We start from the raw sequence: 16,301 nt of genomic DNA, 5'->3' as shown, positions 1-16,301 counted from the left end.
ATTTATTGTTGTTGTTGCGCTGGCCTTGACACATACTGCGTAGAGTTTTAATGCAGCATTCAAAACAACTGGGAACTTGGAAATCTCCGACCTCCCACTTGTCTTGAAAGCACCATAGATATATCATATAATAATTGGCGTGTTGATGGCACATGCTATTGCATATGCCTGTGATTTAAATTATTGGTTGATATAGCCATGTGCTTCTCAGTTTCAGGATTCCCGTATTGGTAAGTCCTGGAAACAATTTTGTGAGGGTATTGTCAGATGACTTCCAGTGCCAATATGTTTAGGTCAGTGAATAAAGGGGAGGAAAGGTTGCATATTGTGAACATGGATGCGGGAGGGGTCAGTTGGTGGTGTTGCTGCGTTTAGACAGCTTGTATCACCACGGTGGCAACGCTGCAGAGTAGAGAGGAGGGAACGGAGTGAGAGGCGACAGTCACGACGACTGCAGCAGCTGGTTAAAGTGATATAATCTTGTGTTATGAAATTTAAATTTTCCGGGAAACATCAGGGGATTATGGAACCACACCATAGAAGGTCATTGCGCTTTTTCGATCAGTTTTGCGCTCATTCTTAGTAATTGTTTTAATTTCCAAAGCCACTTGAAATGAAGAATACTGGTGATTTAACAAAATTAACAATGTGTCTGTGTTGATCCATGGATTTACACTTATCTGGTATGGAGGAACTGGGTCATCAACATGAGTTTTGATACTGCTAATGATGCCAACTTCTGGAGTAACGGGTCCTCTGAGCTGTACGCAGAGACACCAGGACCGTTGTCTGCAAATAAGTCCAATTTGACCACAGCGAATTACACAGACACGAATCCTCTGGACCTTACCCGAGCCGTGTCCGTTGGTATGGTTCTGGGCGCTTTCATTTTGTTCGCAATCGTGGGCAACATACTCGTAATACTTTCCGTTGTGTGCAACAGACACCTGCGTATCCCAACGAACTATTTCATTATCAACCTAGCAATTGCAGACCTGTTACTGGGTACCACAGTTCTGCCCGTGTCCGCAACACTGGAGATTCTCGACTACTGGGTATTCGGGAGGATCTTCTGTGACATCTGGGCAGCAGTGGACGTGTTATGTTGCACGGCCTCCATCATGAGCCTGTGCGTAATATCCATAGACCGTTATATAGGCGTGCGCTACCCACTGCAGTACCCCTGTATAGTAACGGAGAAAAGAGCCATTTTGGCCATGCTCGGTGTGTGGGTTCTCGCCACTGTCATCTCCATCGGACCTCTACTAGGGTGGAAACAACCACCCTCAAATGATGACACCGTTTGCCCCATCACCGAAGAGCCCTTTTACGCACTCTTCTCCTCCCTGGGTTCATTTTACATACCTCTGGCTGTCATCCTGTGCATGTACTGCCAGGTTTATGTAGTTGCCAAACGGACAACTAAGAACTTGGAGGCGGGGGTCATGAAAGAACGCATGGACTCGAATGAGCTCACGCTCAGGATCCACTGCAAAAACGCACAGCTGCAAGAATACTGCGTCACGGGCAAAGGCCAGGCGCGGAGCACACTAACGGTGAAACTGCTCAAGTTCTCCCGAGAGAAGAAAGCTGCTAAAACTCTGGGTGTGGTGGTAGGCATGTTTATTCTCTGCTGGCTGCCATTCTTCCTCGTGCTGCCCATCGGTAGGTTTGGAGTTTTTTTGTTTGTTGCAAACTTGTGTCACAATTTCTCACTAGTTCTATTGGGTTAAATTGAACCACATACCTGTTAGATAGATATGACACTGCACGCATACATGTTGTTTCTCAAATAAACCTTGAATGTGTGCGTATGTTTGCGTGCGTGTGTGTGTGACATGACAGGACAGCATCTAACCGAACAGCCTATTCTCTGCTAGTGTCCTCCAATGCAAGCATACAGCGCATTTGGAAAGTATTCAGACCCCGTGACTTTTTCCACTTTTTATTACATTACTGCCTTGTTCTAAAATGGATTAAATGTTTTTTCCCCTCATCAATCTACAAACAATACCCTATAGTGACAAAGCAAAAACAGGTTTTTAGAAACGTTGGCAAAAAAATGTTTTAACCTGAAATATGACATTTACGTAAGTATTCAGACCCTTTCCTCAGTATTTTGTTGAAGCACCTTTGGCAGCGATGACAGCATAGAGTCAGTCCTCTTGTGTACGACACTACAAGCTTGGCACACCTGTATTTGGGGAGTTTCTCCCATTCTTCTCTGCAGATCCTCTCCAGCTCTGTCAGGTTGGATGGGGAGCGTCGCTGCACAGCTATTTTCAGGTCTCTCCAGAGATGTTCGATCAGGTTCAAGTCTGGGCTCTGGCTGAGCCCCTCAAGGACATTCAGAGACTTGTCCTGAAGCCACTCCTGTGTTATCATGGCTGTGTGCTTAGGGTCGTTGTCCACAGAGGAACTCTGGAGCTTTGTTAGAGTGACCATCGGGTTCTTGGTCACCTCTCTGACCAAGGCCCTTCTCCGCAGATTGCTCAGTTTGGCCGAGCAGCCAGCTCTAGGAAGAGTCTTGGTGGTTCCAAACTTCTTCCATTTAAAAATGATGGAGGCCACTGTGTTCTTTGGGACCTTCAATGCTGCAGAAATGGTTTGGTACCCTTTTCCAGATCTGTGCCTCGACACAATCCTGTCTCTGAGCTCAATTCCTTCGACCTCATAGTTTTGTTTCGCTTTGACATACCCTGTCAACTGTGGGACCTTATATAGTCAGGTTTGTGCCTTTCCAAATCATGTCCAATCAATTCAATTTACGACAGGTGGACTCCAATCAAGTTGTAGATACATCTCAGGGATGATCAATGGAAACAGAATGCAACTGAGCTCAATTTCGAGTCTCATAGCAAAGGGTCTGAATACCTAAATAAGGTATTTTTTAAATTTTATGTTGTAAATTAGCAAAAAAAATCACAAAAACCTGTTTTCACTCTGTCGTTATGGAGTATTGTGTGTACATTGTTGAGGAAAAAAATGAATTTGAATCCATTTTAGAAAAAAGCTGTAACCTAACAAAATGTGGAAAAAGTCAAGGGGTCTGAGTACTTTCCCGAATGCACTGTATAAACACTTAAGCACTCAAGCAGATATACACACAGACAAAAACACTTTCTCCCTCCCTCTCTCCCTCTCTCTGACACACACACACACACACACACATAATCATTTTTTTTCACATACAGTATGCCAACAGTATAGAGCATATTTTCTAGTCAGTGGCACCAGAAACGGGCAATTTTTCATTTACATTTTGTAAAGAAATGACACATACACACACACAACCAGACACACTGTCACATTCTAAAACACACAATCTACACATACATTATCCTTTAGTTGTACTGTTTGTATATATTGTATTTTACATGTGTGTGACTGTTCTTGTCTATCGGTGCATGAGAGTTTCTGCTACTCGTCATGTTTTATGTTTTTGTGATGACCGCCAGATGAATAGCTGCTGCTTCAGCAAAACCTAATTTGATTACAAATAAAGCACTAAAGCAAAAGCATCAATAGCCCTATATCACTAGGCAGGAGACTATAGCTACAAAACTCATCAATAGCCCTATAACCACTAGGCAGGAGACTATATAAATAGCTACAAAAACACATCAATAGCCCTATATCACTAGGCAGGAGTCTATATAAATAGCTACAAAACACATCAATAGCCCTATATCACTAGGCAGGAGACTATAGCTACAAAACACATCAATAGCCCTATATCACTAGGCAGGAGACTATAGCTACAAAACACATCAATAGCCCTATAACCACTAGGCAGGAGTCTATATAAATAGCTACAAAACACATCAATAGCCCTATATCACTAGGCAGGAGACTATAGCTACAAAACTCATCAATAGCCCTATAGCACTAGGCAGGAGACTATATAAATAGCTACAAAAACACATCAATAGCCCTATATCACTAGGCAGGAGACTATAGCTACAAAACACATCAATAGCCCTATATCACTAGGCAGGAGACTATAGCTACAAAACACATCAATAGCCCTATAACCACTAGGCAGGAGTCTATATAAATAGCTACAAAACACATCAATAGCCCTATATCACTAGGCAGGAGACTACAGCTACAAAACACATCAATAGCCCTATATCACTAGGCAGGAGACTATAGCTACAAAACTCATCAATAGCCCTATAACCACTAGGCAGGAGACTATATAAATAGCTACAAAAACACATCAATAGCCCTATATCACTAGGCAGGAGACTATAGCTACAAAACACATCAATAGCCCTATATCACTAGGCAGGAGACTATAGCTACAAAACACATCAATAGCCCTATAACCACTAGGCAGGAGTCTATATAAATAGCTACAAAACACATCAATAGCCCTATATCACTAGGCAGGAGACTATAGCTACAAAACACATCAATAGCCCTATAACCACTAGGCAGGAGACTATATAAATAGCTACAAAAACACATCAATAGCCCTATAACCACTAGGCAGGAGACTATATAAATAGCTACAAAAACACATCAATAGCCCTATATCACTAGGCAGGAGACTATAGCTACAAAACACATCAATAGCCCTATATCACTAGGCAGGAGACTATAGCTACAAAACACATCAATAGCCCTATATCACTAGGCAGGAGACTATAGCTACAAAACACATCAATAGCCCTATATCACTAGGCAGGAGTCTATATAAATAGCTACAAAACACATCAATAGCCCTATATCACTAGGCAGGAGTCTATATAAATAGCTACAAAAACACATCAATAGCCCTATATCACTAGGCAGGAGTCTATATAAATAGCTACAAAAAAACATCAATAGCCCTATATCACTAGGCAGGAGTCTATATAAATAGCTACAAAAACACATCAATAGCCCTATATCACTAGGCAGGAGTCTATATAAATAGCTACAAAACACATCAATAGCCCTATAGCACTAGGCAGGAGACTATAGCTACAAAACACATCAATAGCCCTATAACCACTAGGCAGGAGTCTATATAAATAGCTACAAAACACATCAATAGCCCTATATCACTAGGCAGGAGACTATAGCTACAAAACACATCAATAGCCCTATAACCACTAGGCAGGAGTCTATATAAATAGCTACAAAACACATCAATAGCCCTATATCACTAGGCAGGAGACTACAGCTACAAAACACATCAATAGCCCTATATCACTAGGCAGGAGACTATAGCTACAAAACGCATAAAATATGACCAATTGTTGATTATACTCATTATTTTGTGTTTTTAATAAACCAGTTTGTTCATCACATAAATAAATCCTGAATTCTCCTTTTTCAAGCTTGATATTGATCAGTCCCCACCATGCTTGAGATGACAGAAATGGTCAGTGTTGTGGCGATAAGCAGGTTATTTGGAACTGCTGACATTACCCAGTGTTAATGTCCAATCGAGGCTCCCTTTAGGACCATAAGGCTGTGTGGGTGACAGAGATGGAGACGTATATGCATTGAGGCACAGCAGTCACCTAGCCTGGCCACACCATGGAAGTGGAAGCAATGTGTAGAGGTGGTGACAGCCAGTGAAGATTCACACAGAGTAAATTGATGTTGCAAAATTAAGACAATGCCTTTGGGTAGTAACCTAATTAGTCTGCCGTTTGTCCGTGTCTTTGTGTGTACCATACGCTATAGGAACCCTGTTGGACCCTCCCCCCGAGAGGCTCAGGGACATTTTAAGATAATAAAAATGTCATTGGTTTGAAGGATTACAGCTTTCCTGACGCTGGTTGTAATTTCCCCCTCCTATCGGGGTTTTGAAATAGGATGTTTGATATATGTGTTATGTATTCTGGGAGCAACAATAAGCCCTGAATAGCTCCGTCTTTGCTTTCTCTGCCCTCAAAATGCTTTCAGACTACCAGTATATCAGTGAATATATAATCTACAGAACATTATATTCAATTCTTATTTACTTGAGGTATGGAGATTGAGAATAGTTATTATCTCTGCAATAAAACCCAAGATATAAACTGTAATAATTGGCATATGTGGTGTTTTCATTGGAAATTATTGGGTCCTTACAAAGCACTCACTCATATGTTTTTAGTCGTTAACCTACTGTGTAGCCATTCTCTCAGACAAATTGGATCAAAATAGCTTTGTCAAATATTCTTGGTGTCCACATTCGACAGACTATTGCAACTGGCAGGATTTTAAATAATCTCTTTGAAAGCTTTTGCAGATTGTGTTTGACGATAGCGCCACTTTTCACTGCCAGTATAAACTAGGCAATTCTCAAGCTGTCTGCACTGACCCAACGAAGGCATGTTTTGTTTGTATCACCCAACATAATGTAATTACCACAAACAATGGTGCTCTGTGATCTAGTATGCCTGTATCTTACACCTTGTCCTCGTGCGGAGGTGGTGAACAATAGAAGGATCATTTTGTGGGGAAAACAGGAAACAACATCTGTTCAAACAAACACAGATGATGGTAATCAGGATAGAAGTTGAGAGTTTTTTGCTTTTTTCATCACCAAACTCACCAGATGAACCGAAATATTACATACTAAAGACATTGCTCTTCGATTGTCGCTTTCCATGTTATGTAACCGATATTGACTGTTTTGTCAAGGTTACAAGTTGAATATATAACCTCTTAGAAAAAAGGGTTCAATAAGGGTTCTTTTTTTAATTTGAGCGTGATATAATGGTGATGGGTCCCTTATGCTTCTAGATCAGTGGTTCCCAAACGTTGTATAGTCCCGTACACCTTCAAACATTCAGCCTCCAGCTGTACTCTCAAATGTTGTTTTTTTGCCATCATTGTAAGCCTGCCACACACACACTATACGATACATTTATTAAACATAAGAATGAGTGTGAGTTTTTGTTACAACCCGGCTCGTGGGAAGTGACAAAGAGCTCTTATATGACCAGGGCACAAATAATAATATAATAATTTTGCTCTTTATTTAGCCATCTTACATATAAAAGCTTATCGGTTCATCAAAAAACTGTGAATAACTCACCACAGGTTAATGAGAAGGGTGTGCTTGAAAGGATAAATATAACAATGCCATGTTGGGTTGTATTGGAGAGAATCTCAGTCTTAAATAACTTCTACACACAGTCTGTGCCTGTATTTAGTTTTCATGCTAGTGAGGGCCGAGAATCCACTCTCAAATAGGTACATGGTTGCAAAGGGCATCAGTGTCCTAACAGCGCGATTTGCCAAGGCAGGCTACTCTGAACACAGCCCAATCCAGAAATATGGCAGTGGCTTCTGATTAAATTAAATTCACAGAACCGCTTGTTGCAATTTCGATGAGGCTCTCTTGTTCAGATATCGGTAAGTGGACTGGAGGCAGGGCATGAAAGGGATAACGAATCCAGTTGTTTGTGTCATCCGTTTCGGGAAAGTAACTGCGTAATTGTGCACCCAACTCACTCAGGTGCTTCACCATATCACATTTGACATTGTCCGTAAGCTTGAGTTCATTTGCACGCAAAAAATCAAAGTTAAGGCTATGAGGCTATGATGGAAAGACCTGTGTGTTGTCCTTGTTAATGCAGACAATATTCCACATTGAATATAGTTGCAGAGAGTTCCTGTAATCCTAGATTCAGATCATTCAGGTGAGAAAAAAACATCACCCAGATAGTTTCTCACACAACTGGCCTATCATTGCATAATGCAGAAAATACACAAGAGTTCAGGGGCCTTGCTTTAACAAAGTTAACTATTTTCACTGTAGTGTCCAAAACATCTTTCAAGCTGTCAGGCATTCCCTTGGCAGCAAGAACCTCTGAGTGGATGCTGCAGTGTACCCATGTTGCATCGGGAGCAACTGCGTGCGTTACCACTCCACCATGTCTCCCTATCATGGCTTTGCGCCTTCAGTATAGATACCAACACATCTTGACCACCGAAGTCCACTTGATGTCACAAATCTGTCCAGTACTTTAAAAATATCCTCTCCTGTTGGCCTGGTTTCCGGTGATTTGCAGAAGAGGATGTCTTCCTTAATTGACCCCCCATAAACCTAACGGACATTTACCAGGAGCTGTGCCAGGCCCTGTTGACTCAGGTCTGTTGACTCATCCAGCTGTAACGCATATAATTCACTGACTTGTATTTCGCAGCAATAATTGTTTCAAAACATCTCCTGCCATGTCACTGATGCGTTGTGAAACAGTGTTGTTTGTTGAAGACATTGTCTGTATAGTTTCTCTGTCCTTTTCCCCCAGCATTGTCCCAGTCATATCCACGGCAGCAGGAAGAATTAAGTCCTCCACAATAGTATGGGGTTTGCCTGTCCTAGCCACTCAGTAGCTCACCATATAAGACTATTCTAGCCACTTCTTATTAATGGTATCTGTTGCTTTTATACATGTCTTACTACTCGAAAGTCGTCTTAATTCTCGCTCAAAAAACTCCCCGTCTTATTTTTCAAATTGTCATGTTTCGTTCGTAAATGTCTGCGCAAGGTTTCCCGCGAGAGAATAACGGTTAATGTGATTGGACTTAAATTATTCGACTAGGCTACCTGTATTTGACATGTTTTGGCAGTGAAACGAGGCTACTCAGGCGAGAGAAAAAAAACTCACCCAAATGTATAGGCACATTTAAAAACATTATTTTTATTATTTATATTTTTTAAATGTGAATCACATTTTTATTTGGCGTACCCCCGACGGCATTGCACGTACCCTAGTTTGTGAATACCTGTTCTAGAGTAATGCAGTTGGACTAGCATACCTCTTAGGCCCTCTTTAAATATGGCTTTGGACATGATCTTTGACTCCATGCTTTCGTCCATTCGTAGGTGTGTGAGGAGGGGTCCGAGGGTATTTAGTTCCCAGGTAGATCTCAGAGTCATTCATAGTCTACTCTATCATAGTCAAATGTGTCTTAGAAAAGAAACCAAAACCAGAACAAAAGATAAACCCCTCCCTGTACACACTATCTGCTCCTGGTTGAATCTGTAGTCAATGCTTCTGTCTTAAAATTAAAAAAATGCCAGTTATTTTCTCGTGCCATCAATGCACGGACATACAGTTCCTCTAATGGCCTCCACATGGGCAGGAGAGGGCATGGACTGAGAGATTCCGTTTGGGATTATTTCTATGGCGACTGATTGTGAAATGAGTCCAGGAACAATTATAGATTGAGGTGTTTGCTGCATTTTATCCTGAGTTCTCCTCCCCGTTCCTCAAACATGCTGTTAGCAGCACTCAGGGTGAAGCCAGGAGATGTGTTGAAAGCCTGCAACCTCACAGGGCACTGCATTTTTTTTAACCTTTGTTTAACCAGGCAAGTCAGTTAAGAACAAATTCTTATTTTCAATGACGGCCTAGGAACAGTGGGTTAACTGCCTTGTTCAGGGGCAGAATGACAGATTTTTACCTTGTCAGCTCGGGGATTCGATCTTGCAACCTTCCGGTTACTAGTCCAACGCTCCAACCACTAGGCTACCTGCCACCCCTAAAGACCTCATACAGGCACTGTACTAACTAACTCTCTCTTTAGAGTCTAATGTATTTCACCAGTCCTTGCTTTGTTGTTTACTCCGTCTGTAGAGCAACATCAACTACCTTCCTTTGTTTGGCTCGATAGTCAGTCAGCGTTAAGCAGCCGTCGAGAAGGACTCGGTCAATTAGTAGATAAGAAAGCCGGAAGCATCTGGTTTCTGGATGTGTGAAAGACGTTGCCAGTAGATTAAGTGGTGAATTAGTGATTAAATCACTGAGAGATAGACTGTGGACAGAGAAATTGGACAGAGAGCTGTGATTTGTTGCCCTGGATTCCACAGTTGCACGGCACGGAGGAGCATCCTAAATATTCTCAAGTGAGAACTATCAGAACATAGTGCAGGGTTTGGGTTAATTCTATTTCAATTCTAGTCAATTCGAAAGTCGAATTCCAAATTTCCCTCATTGAAAAGCATTGAAGAGAATTGGAATTGGAATTTCAGTGTACTTGCAGAATTTAAATGGAATTGACACCAATCCCGGAATAGTGGGTTGTTGGCTTCATGTGACTAGGGAGGTTCGGGGCTGAGGAGGTTACAGTGTATGGAACTGTGCTGGAGAACTGTACACACGTTTTACTGAAAAACAAACCCAGCCAGAAGCACATCATTAATTACTGCAGTGGACTAAATTAGGGTCACACAGTGTGTTTCTTGGTTTGAAACAAATATACTTTGAAACAAAGGTTTTCACCTCACACTCATTTGGGCTCCTGATTGGTGCAGCAGTCGAAGGCATCTCAGTGCTAGAGGCTTCACTACAGGCCCTGGTTCAATTCCAGGCTGTATCGCAACTGGCCATGATTGGGAGTCCCATAGGGAGGCGCACAATTGGCCCAGCGTTCTCCGGGTCAGGGTTTGGCCGGGATAGGCCGTTGTTGATAATAAGAATTTGTTCTTAACTGACTTGCCTAGTTAAATTAAGGTTAAATAAAGGTTAAATTAAGGTTAAATAAAGGTTAAATTAACAAATATTCATAGTTAAGGGCTTAAAAAAATAAGACACCTGTACCATGTCAGAAATAGAGTTGAAATGTATTCAATTTTGAGTTTGCATCCTAATATTACACTTTATATTCATCACAGAAGACTGGCATATAACAAAACCGTTTGACGTAGAAACACCAGATTTCTGGTGTTTAAAAAATATATATATATTATTGTTTTTATTGATAACATTACACCCATGGGGACACTAGGTCATTTAACTGCAGGAAAGAACTACAGTGTAACCACAGTCTCTCCTCAGGCCAGGCTGAGAAATTACAAATGTGTCCTTGAATTAGATGTTTCTAAGAGCCATGTTTCTATTGTGAGAAAACACAGTAATAACTCTTGTTAAACATCTCTCCATCCCAGAGTCTAAAGAGAGAACCAGGATGGAATGCCACATCTTTCTCTTCAGGTTTTCATCCAATAACGTGACAGCCAGGGTTTCTGTGGCAGGACATACCAAAGTGGATGAGTACCCACAATGCTGAGTCCAAAAAGGCCAAAAAAGGGGATGTGATGTTCAACAGGGGAGGAGTGCAAGGGCAGTAAAACAGTGGACTCCCAGCAGTGAAAGCCTCTGGGATTAGTTCGCCTGTAAAATTAGGAAGGCTTTGGAATGATGACGGATCTCTGTGACCTTTGTTTATGAGCTGGAGACAGTAAAGATAAAGATAAAACTCCAGAAAGTGCTTCTCTGAAACTGATGCTGTCTCATGCCAGCGCAGTAGTGGCATTGCTTACTGTAATGATTTCTTTATTGAATGTGAGATTGCTTGTAAATCCTGCCTTATCTTTAACTTTTTCCACATTTGCAGTTTTTACAGCTTTTATTCTTTTAACATTCAAGGTTCAGTAGCTTATTTAGAATCAGTGAAGGCTGATGTGAGGTCGGTAGAGTTGACCTCAGTGGTTAAGGAGACCATAGTACAGTAATGATGAGTGCCGTCAGTGAGTCACCCTTATCTTTCTCCATCTAAGACAATCCGAAACAGGAAACAGCCAAGACAATAGAATCAGCACCAAGATGGTAGTCATTGGAATCACTGTGTAGCCATCATTGTAAGCGTTGGAGAGCCACCAATCTCCATCTCTCTGTTATCGGGGGGGCTGTGTATATCAGGTGCTTGAGGTAGGTGTGTCATATCACACACAATAGAATGTACCTTTCATGCTTGAATGAATGTATGATTATATATTTGAAATAATTTTGTCTTGAGTTCTATCGGAAAATAGGACGCTTCAAAAATACCAGCAGACAGACAATCTGTCTGTACTAAAGAGTTGAATAAAGACCCCCACCCTGCACTCCCTAAAACGTTTTCTCGTCTCATCTCCTTCGTCGCTGATCATTGATCTGAAAGGTCTGGGAAGGTGAAAGCAAGCTTATATTTCACCTTTCTCCGTCTCTCTCGATCAGTGGTGCGGAGTGAGAGGAGAATGCCGGTGGATAGCTGCTGGTACGTTGGCTTTCTGTGAGGTTCTATTGAATACTGCCATCTATTGATCATCAAAATGAATGGATTGAAGAGATGGTTCCTCATTTACATTATTGTCTCTGGATACATCTACCACAACAGTACATAGCACAGCGTAATCATTTCTCAAATGTAAAGTCATGTGTCATTAAAAAAAAGTAATGCATAATAACATTTGTTTTTCCGATAATATCTCTCAATTGATAACCTATTTTCACCATGTACTCTCTCAGGGTCGTTCAACGCCAACCTGCGTCCCTCGGAGACGTTCTTCAAGGTGATCTTCTGGCTGGGCTACTTCAACAGCTGCCTGAACCCCATCATCTACCCCTGCTACAGCCGAGAGTTCAAGCAGGCCTTCATACGCATCCTCAAGTGCCGCTGCCATCAGAAGAAGAAGCAGAAGGGTTGGAGGGCCTACTACAACCAACGTTCCTCTCGCCTGGGCTCCACCAATACCTCCTACCTGAACGGAAGTCAGCAGACCCTGTCCTCCGTCAACCCCAGCCCTCACTGTGTCAGCAAAGGGACTGGCTCTCGCCTAGAGCCTGGGTTTGACCTCAACTCCCCATCCCCCTGCACGTCTATGCCTGGGAGCCCTTTCACTGGCCAGATGAGAGGCCTCCCTGGGGCTGTCTACCAGAGCACCAGCAGAAATAACAGAGTCCACCTGGTCTCTCCCCTGGCCAGGGAGTCAGTTCATGCCAATGGACAGAGTAGGAATGGAGAGGTGGAGCATGGCTCAATCAGGGCAACACCTGACACAATTATGTAATGACTGTGTGGGGCACCAGTCATAAGCCTGGACAATATCATTTAATAGTCTGTTCTAATGCTGGCATGAGACTTTTTTTTAGAGACACTATACATTGGATCATTGTAAATGTCTAAATGCAATATGGACAGCAGCCTAACTACTGTAGCAGTATGGATTGAAGATGTCCACATCACAATGTTTCCCTGAGTATTTATTACTAAGAATCTGGTTGCTTCTAGTTCCATGTCCTCCAAATGTCATCGTCAATAGGACTTTTGGACAATTTTAGACAGAACATTGAAGTCTTCTGCTACTGCACAAAACACAATGTGTGCAGCTCTGGCACATACTAACTAGGCCCTTGAAAGACTCCATGAAAAAGGGACCAACTGTACTGACGTTTTGACCTGGGTTGCACTGCTCTGCATTTTCAACAGATATACATACAGTTGAAGTCGGAGGTTTACACACACCGTAGCCAAATACATTTCAGCTCAGTTTTTCACAATTCCTGACATTTAATCCTAGTAAAAATTCCCTGTCTTAAGTCAGTTAGGATAATCACTTTATTTTAAGAATATGAAATGTCAGAATAATAGTGGAGAGAATGATTTATTTCAGCTTTTCTTTCTTTCATGACATTCCCATTGGGTCAGAAGCTTACATACACTCAATTAGTATTTGGTAGCATTGCCTTTAAATTGTTTAACTTGGGTAAAACGTTTCGGGTAGCCTTCCGCAAGCTTCCCACAGTAAGTTGGGTGAATTTTGGCCCATTCATCTTGACTGAGCTGGTGTAACTGAATCAGGTCTGTAGGCCTCCTTGCTCGCACACGCTTTTTCGGTTCTGGACACAACATTTCTATAGGATTGAGGTCAGGGCTTTGTGATGGCCACTCCAATACCTTGACTTTGCTGTTCTTAAGTCATTTTGACACAACATTGGAAGGATGCTTGGGGTCTTTGTCCATTTGGAAGACCCATTTACGACCAAGTTTGAACTTCCTGACTGATGTCTTGAGATGTTGCTTCAATATATCCACATAATTTTCCTGCCTCATGACGCCATCTATTTTGTGAAGTGCACCAGTCCCTCCTGCAGCAAAGCGCCCCCACAACATGATGCTGCCACCCCCGTGCTTCATGGTTGTGATGGTGTTCTTTGGCTTGCAAGCCTCCCCCTTCTTCCTCCAAACATAATGATGGTCATTACGGCCAAACAGTTCTATTTTTGTTTCATCAGACCAGAGGACATTTCTCCAAAAAGTATGATCTTTGTCCCCATGTGCAGTTGCAAACAATAGTCTGGCTATTTTATGGCGGTTTTGGAGCAGTGGCTTCTTCCTTGCTGAGCGGCCTTTCAGGTTATGTCGATATAGGACTCGTTTTACTGTGGATATAGACACTTTTGTACCTGCTTCCTCCAGCATCTTCACAAGGTCCTTTGCTGTTGTTCTGGGATTGATTTGCACTTTCGCACCAAAGTACGTGCATCTCTAGGAGACAGCGTGCGTCTCCTTCCTGAGCGGTATGATGGCTGCGTGGTCCCATGGTGTTTATACTTGCGTACTATTGTTTGTACAGATGAACGTGGTACCTTCAGGCGTTTCAAAATGCTCCCAAGGATGAACCAGACTTGTGGAGGTCTAAAAAAAATATTCTGAGGTTTTGGCTGACTTCATTTGATTTTCCCATGATGTCAAGCAAAGAGGCACTGAGTTTGAAGGTAGGCCTTAAAATACATCCACAGGTACACCTCCAATTGACTCAAATTATGTCAATTAGCCTATCAGAAACTTCTAAAGCATCATTTTCTGGAATTTTCCAAGCTGTTTAAAGGCACAGTCAACTTAGTGTATGTAAACTTCTGACCCACTGGAATTGTGATATAGTGAATTATGAAATAATCTGTCTGTAAAAGTGAAATAATCTGTCTGTAAACAATTGTTGGAAAAATTACTTGTATCATGCACACAGTAGATGTCCTAACTGAAAGAAATTTGTGGAGTCGCTGAAAAATGAGTTTTAATGACTCCAACTTAAGTGTATGTAAACCTCCGACTTCAACTGTATATATATATTTTTTTTAAAAGGCATGTCTCTACAAATGTTTTTTAGGGTGAAGAAAGTTTCCTTGTTGTCATAATGAATTTGCTCTATTTGTATGTTTGGTGAAAGTCATGGCATTGTGTTGAGATCATTCAGGTTCATTATTGACATGAATCCCAGTGTGCATTTGGGTTTGTTCTCTCAATTGAATAATCTATTTTAAACACTCCATAACAACCACTGTGTAATGTAATATTGAAAATGCATTTTTAGGTATTAGTATCGCATGTGGTGTATCTTGATATACAGTGTCTTATAGCAGCGTTTGTAGCTCACATCTGCTAAACTTGGGATTGATGTTTATTTATTACAATTTAGGTGGTGATGGAGATGTTATTTTATGTGAAGGGGAATGTACTTTTAATCTCAAACAATTTAGAAGGACAATGCAGTAACAACATAACTATGTTGACAAATAAAATCGATCTTAAAGATGCTCAGTGGCTTTTCAGATGGATCTACAGTACATGGATCTACAGTACATAGATCTACAGTACATGGATCTACAGTACATGGATATACAGTACATAGATCTACAGTACATGGATCTACAGTACATAGATCTACAGTACATGGATCTACAGTACATGGATCTACAGTACATGGAGCTACAGTACATAGATCTACAGTACATGGATCTACAGTACATGGATATACAGTACATAGATCTACAGTACATGGATCTACAGTACATAGATCTACAGTACATGGATCTACAGTACATGGATCTACAGTACATGGATCTACAGTACATAGATCTACAGTACATGGATCTACAGTACATGGATATACAGTACATAGATCTACAGTACATGGATCTACAGTACATAGATCTACAGTACATGGATCTACAGTACATGGATATACAGTACATAGATCTACAGTACATGGATCTACAGTACATGGATCTACAGTACATGGATATACAGTACATAGATCTACAGTACATGGATCTACAGTACATAGATCTACAGTACATGGATCTACAGTACATGGATCTAAAGTACAGAGATCTACAGTACATGGATCTACAGTACATGGATCTACAGTACATGGATCTAAAGTACATGGATCTACAGTACATGGATCTACAGTACATGGATCTACAGTACATGGATCTACAGTACATGGATCTAAAGTACATGGATCTACAGTACATGGATCTACAGTACATGGATCTAAAGTACATGGATCTACAGTACATGGATCTACAGTACATGGATCTACAGTACATGGATCTAAAGTACATAGATCTACAGTACATGGATCTACAGTACATGGATCTACAGTATATTTAAGGATATTGTCAACTCAAATGCCCTAATTACTCTCTTGAAAATATGTAGTCATATTAAAATGTATCAATCTTAATTCAGACCAAATTTTATTTTTTAAAGATTTCTTATGCCACTATGGTGACTATAACCAAGTGAAGGGGAAC

At 41.3% G+C, this 16,301-nt stretch overlaps 1 protein-coding gene across 1 annotated transcript; it reads left to right on the top strand.

Annotated features, from left to right (window-relative positions):
* Nucleotides 1-707: 707 nt before the first annotated feature.
* LOC139419417 (alpha-1A adrenergic receptor-like) lies at nucleotides 708-13,777 on the top strand. The gene is made up of 2 exons (XM_071169364.1): nucleotides 708-1,665; nucleotides 12,228-13,777. Exons 1-2 carry the CDS (start codon nucleotides 708-710, stop codon nucleotides 12,767-12,769), a joined length of 1,500 nt encoding a protein of 499 aa, XP_071025465.1. The 3' UTR covers nucleotides 12,770-13,777.
* Nucleotides 13,778-16,301: the final 2,524 nt, after the last annotated feature.

Source organism: Oncorhynchus clarkii, chromosome 10 (assembly GCF_045791955.1).
Source record: "Oncorhynchus clarkii lewisi isolate Uvic-CL-2024 chromosome 10, UVic_Ocla_1.0, whole genome shotgun sequence".
NCBI lineage: Eukaryota > Metazoa > Chordata > Actinopteri > Salmoniformes > Salmonidae > Oncorhynchus > Oncorhynchus clarkii.
Note: the sequence above shows the minus strand (reverse complement) of the source record. Positions and strands in the feature narration are given on the sequence as shown.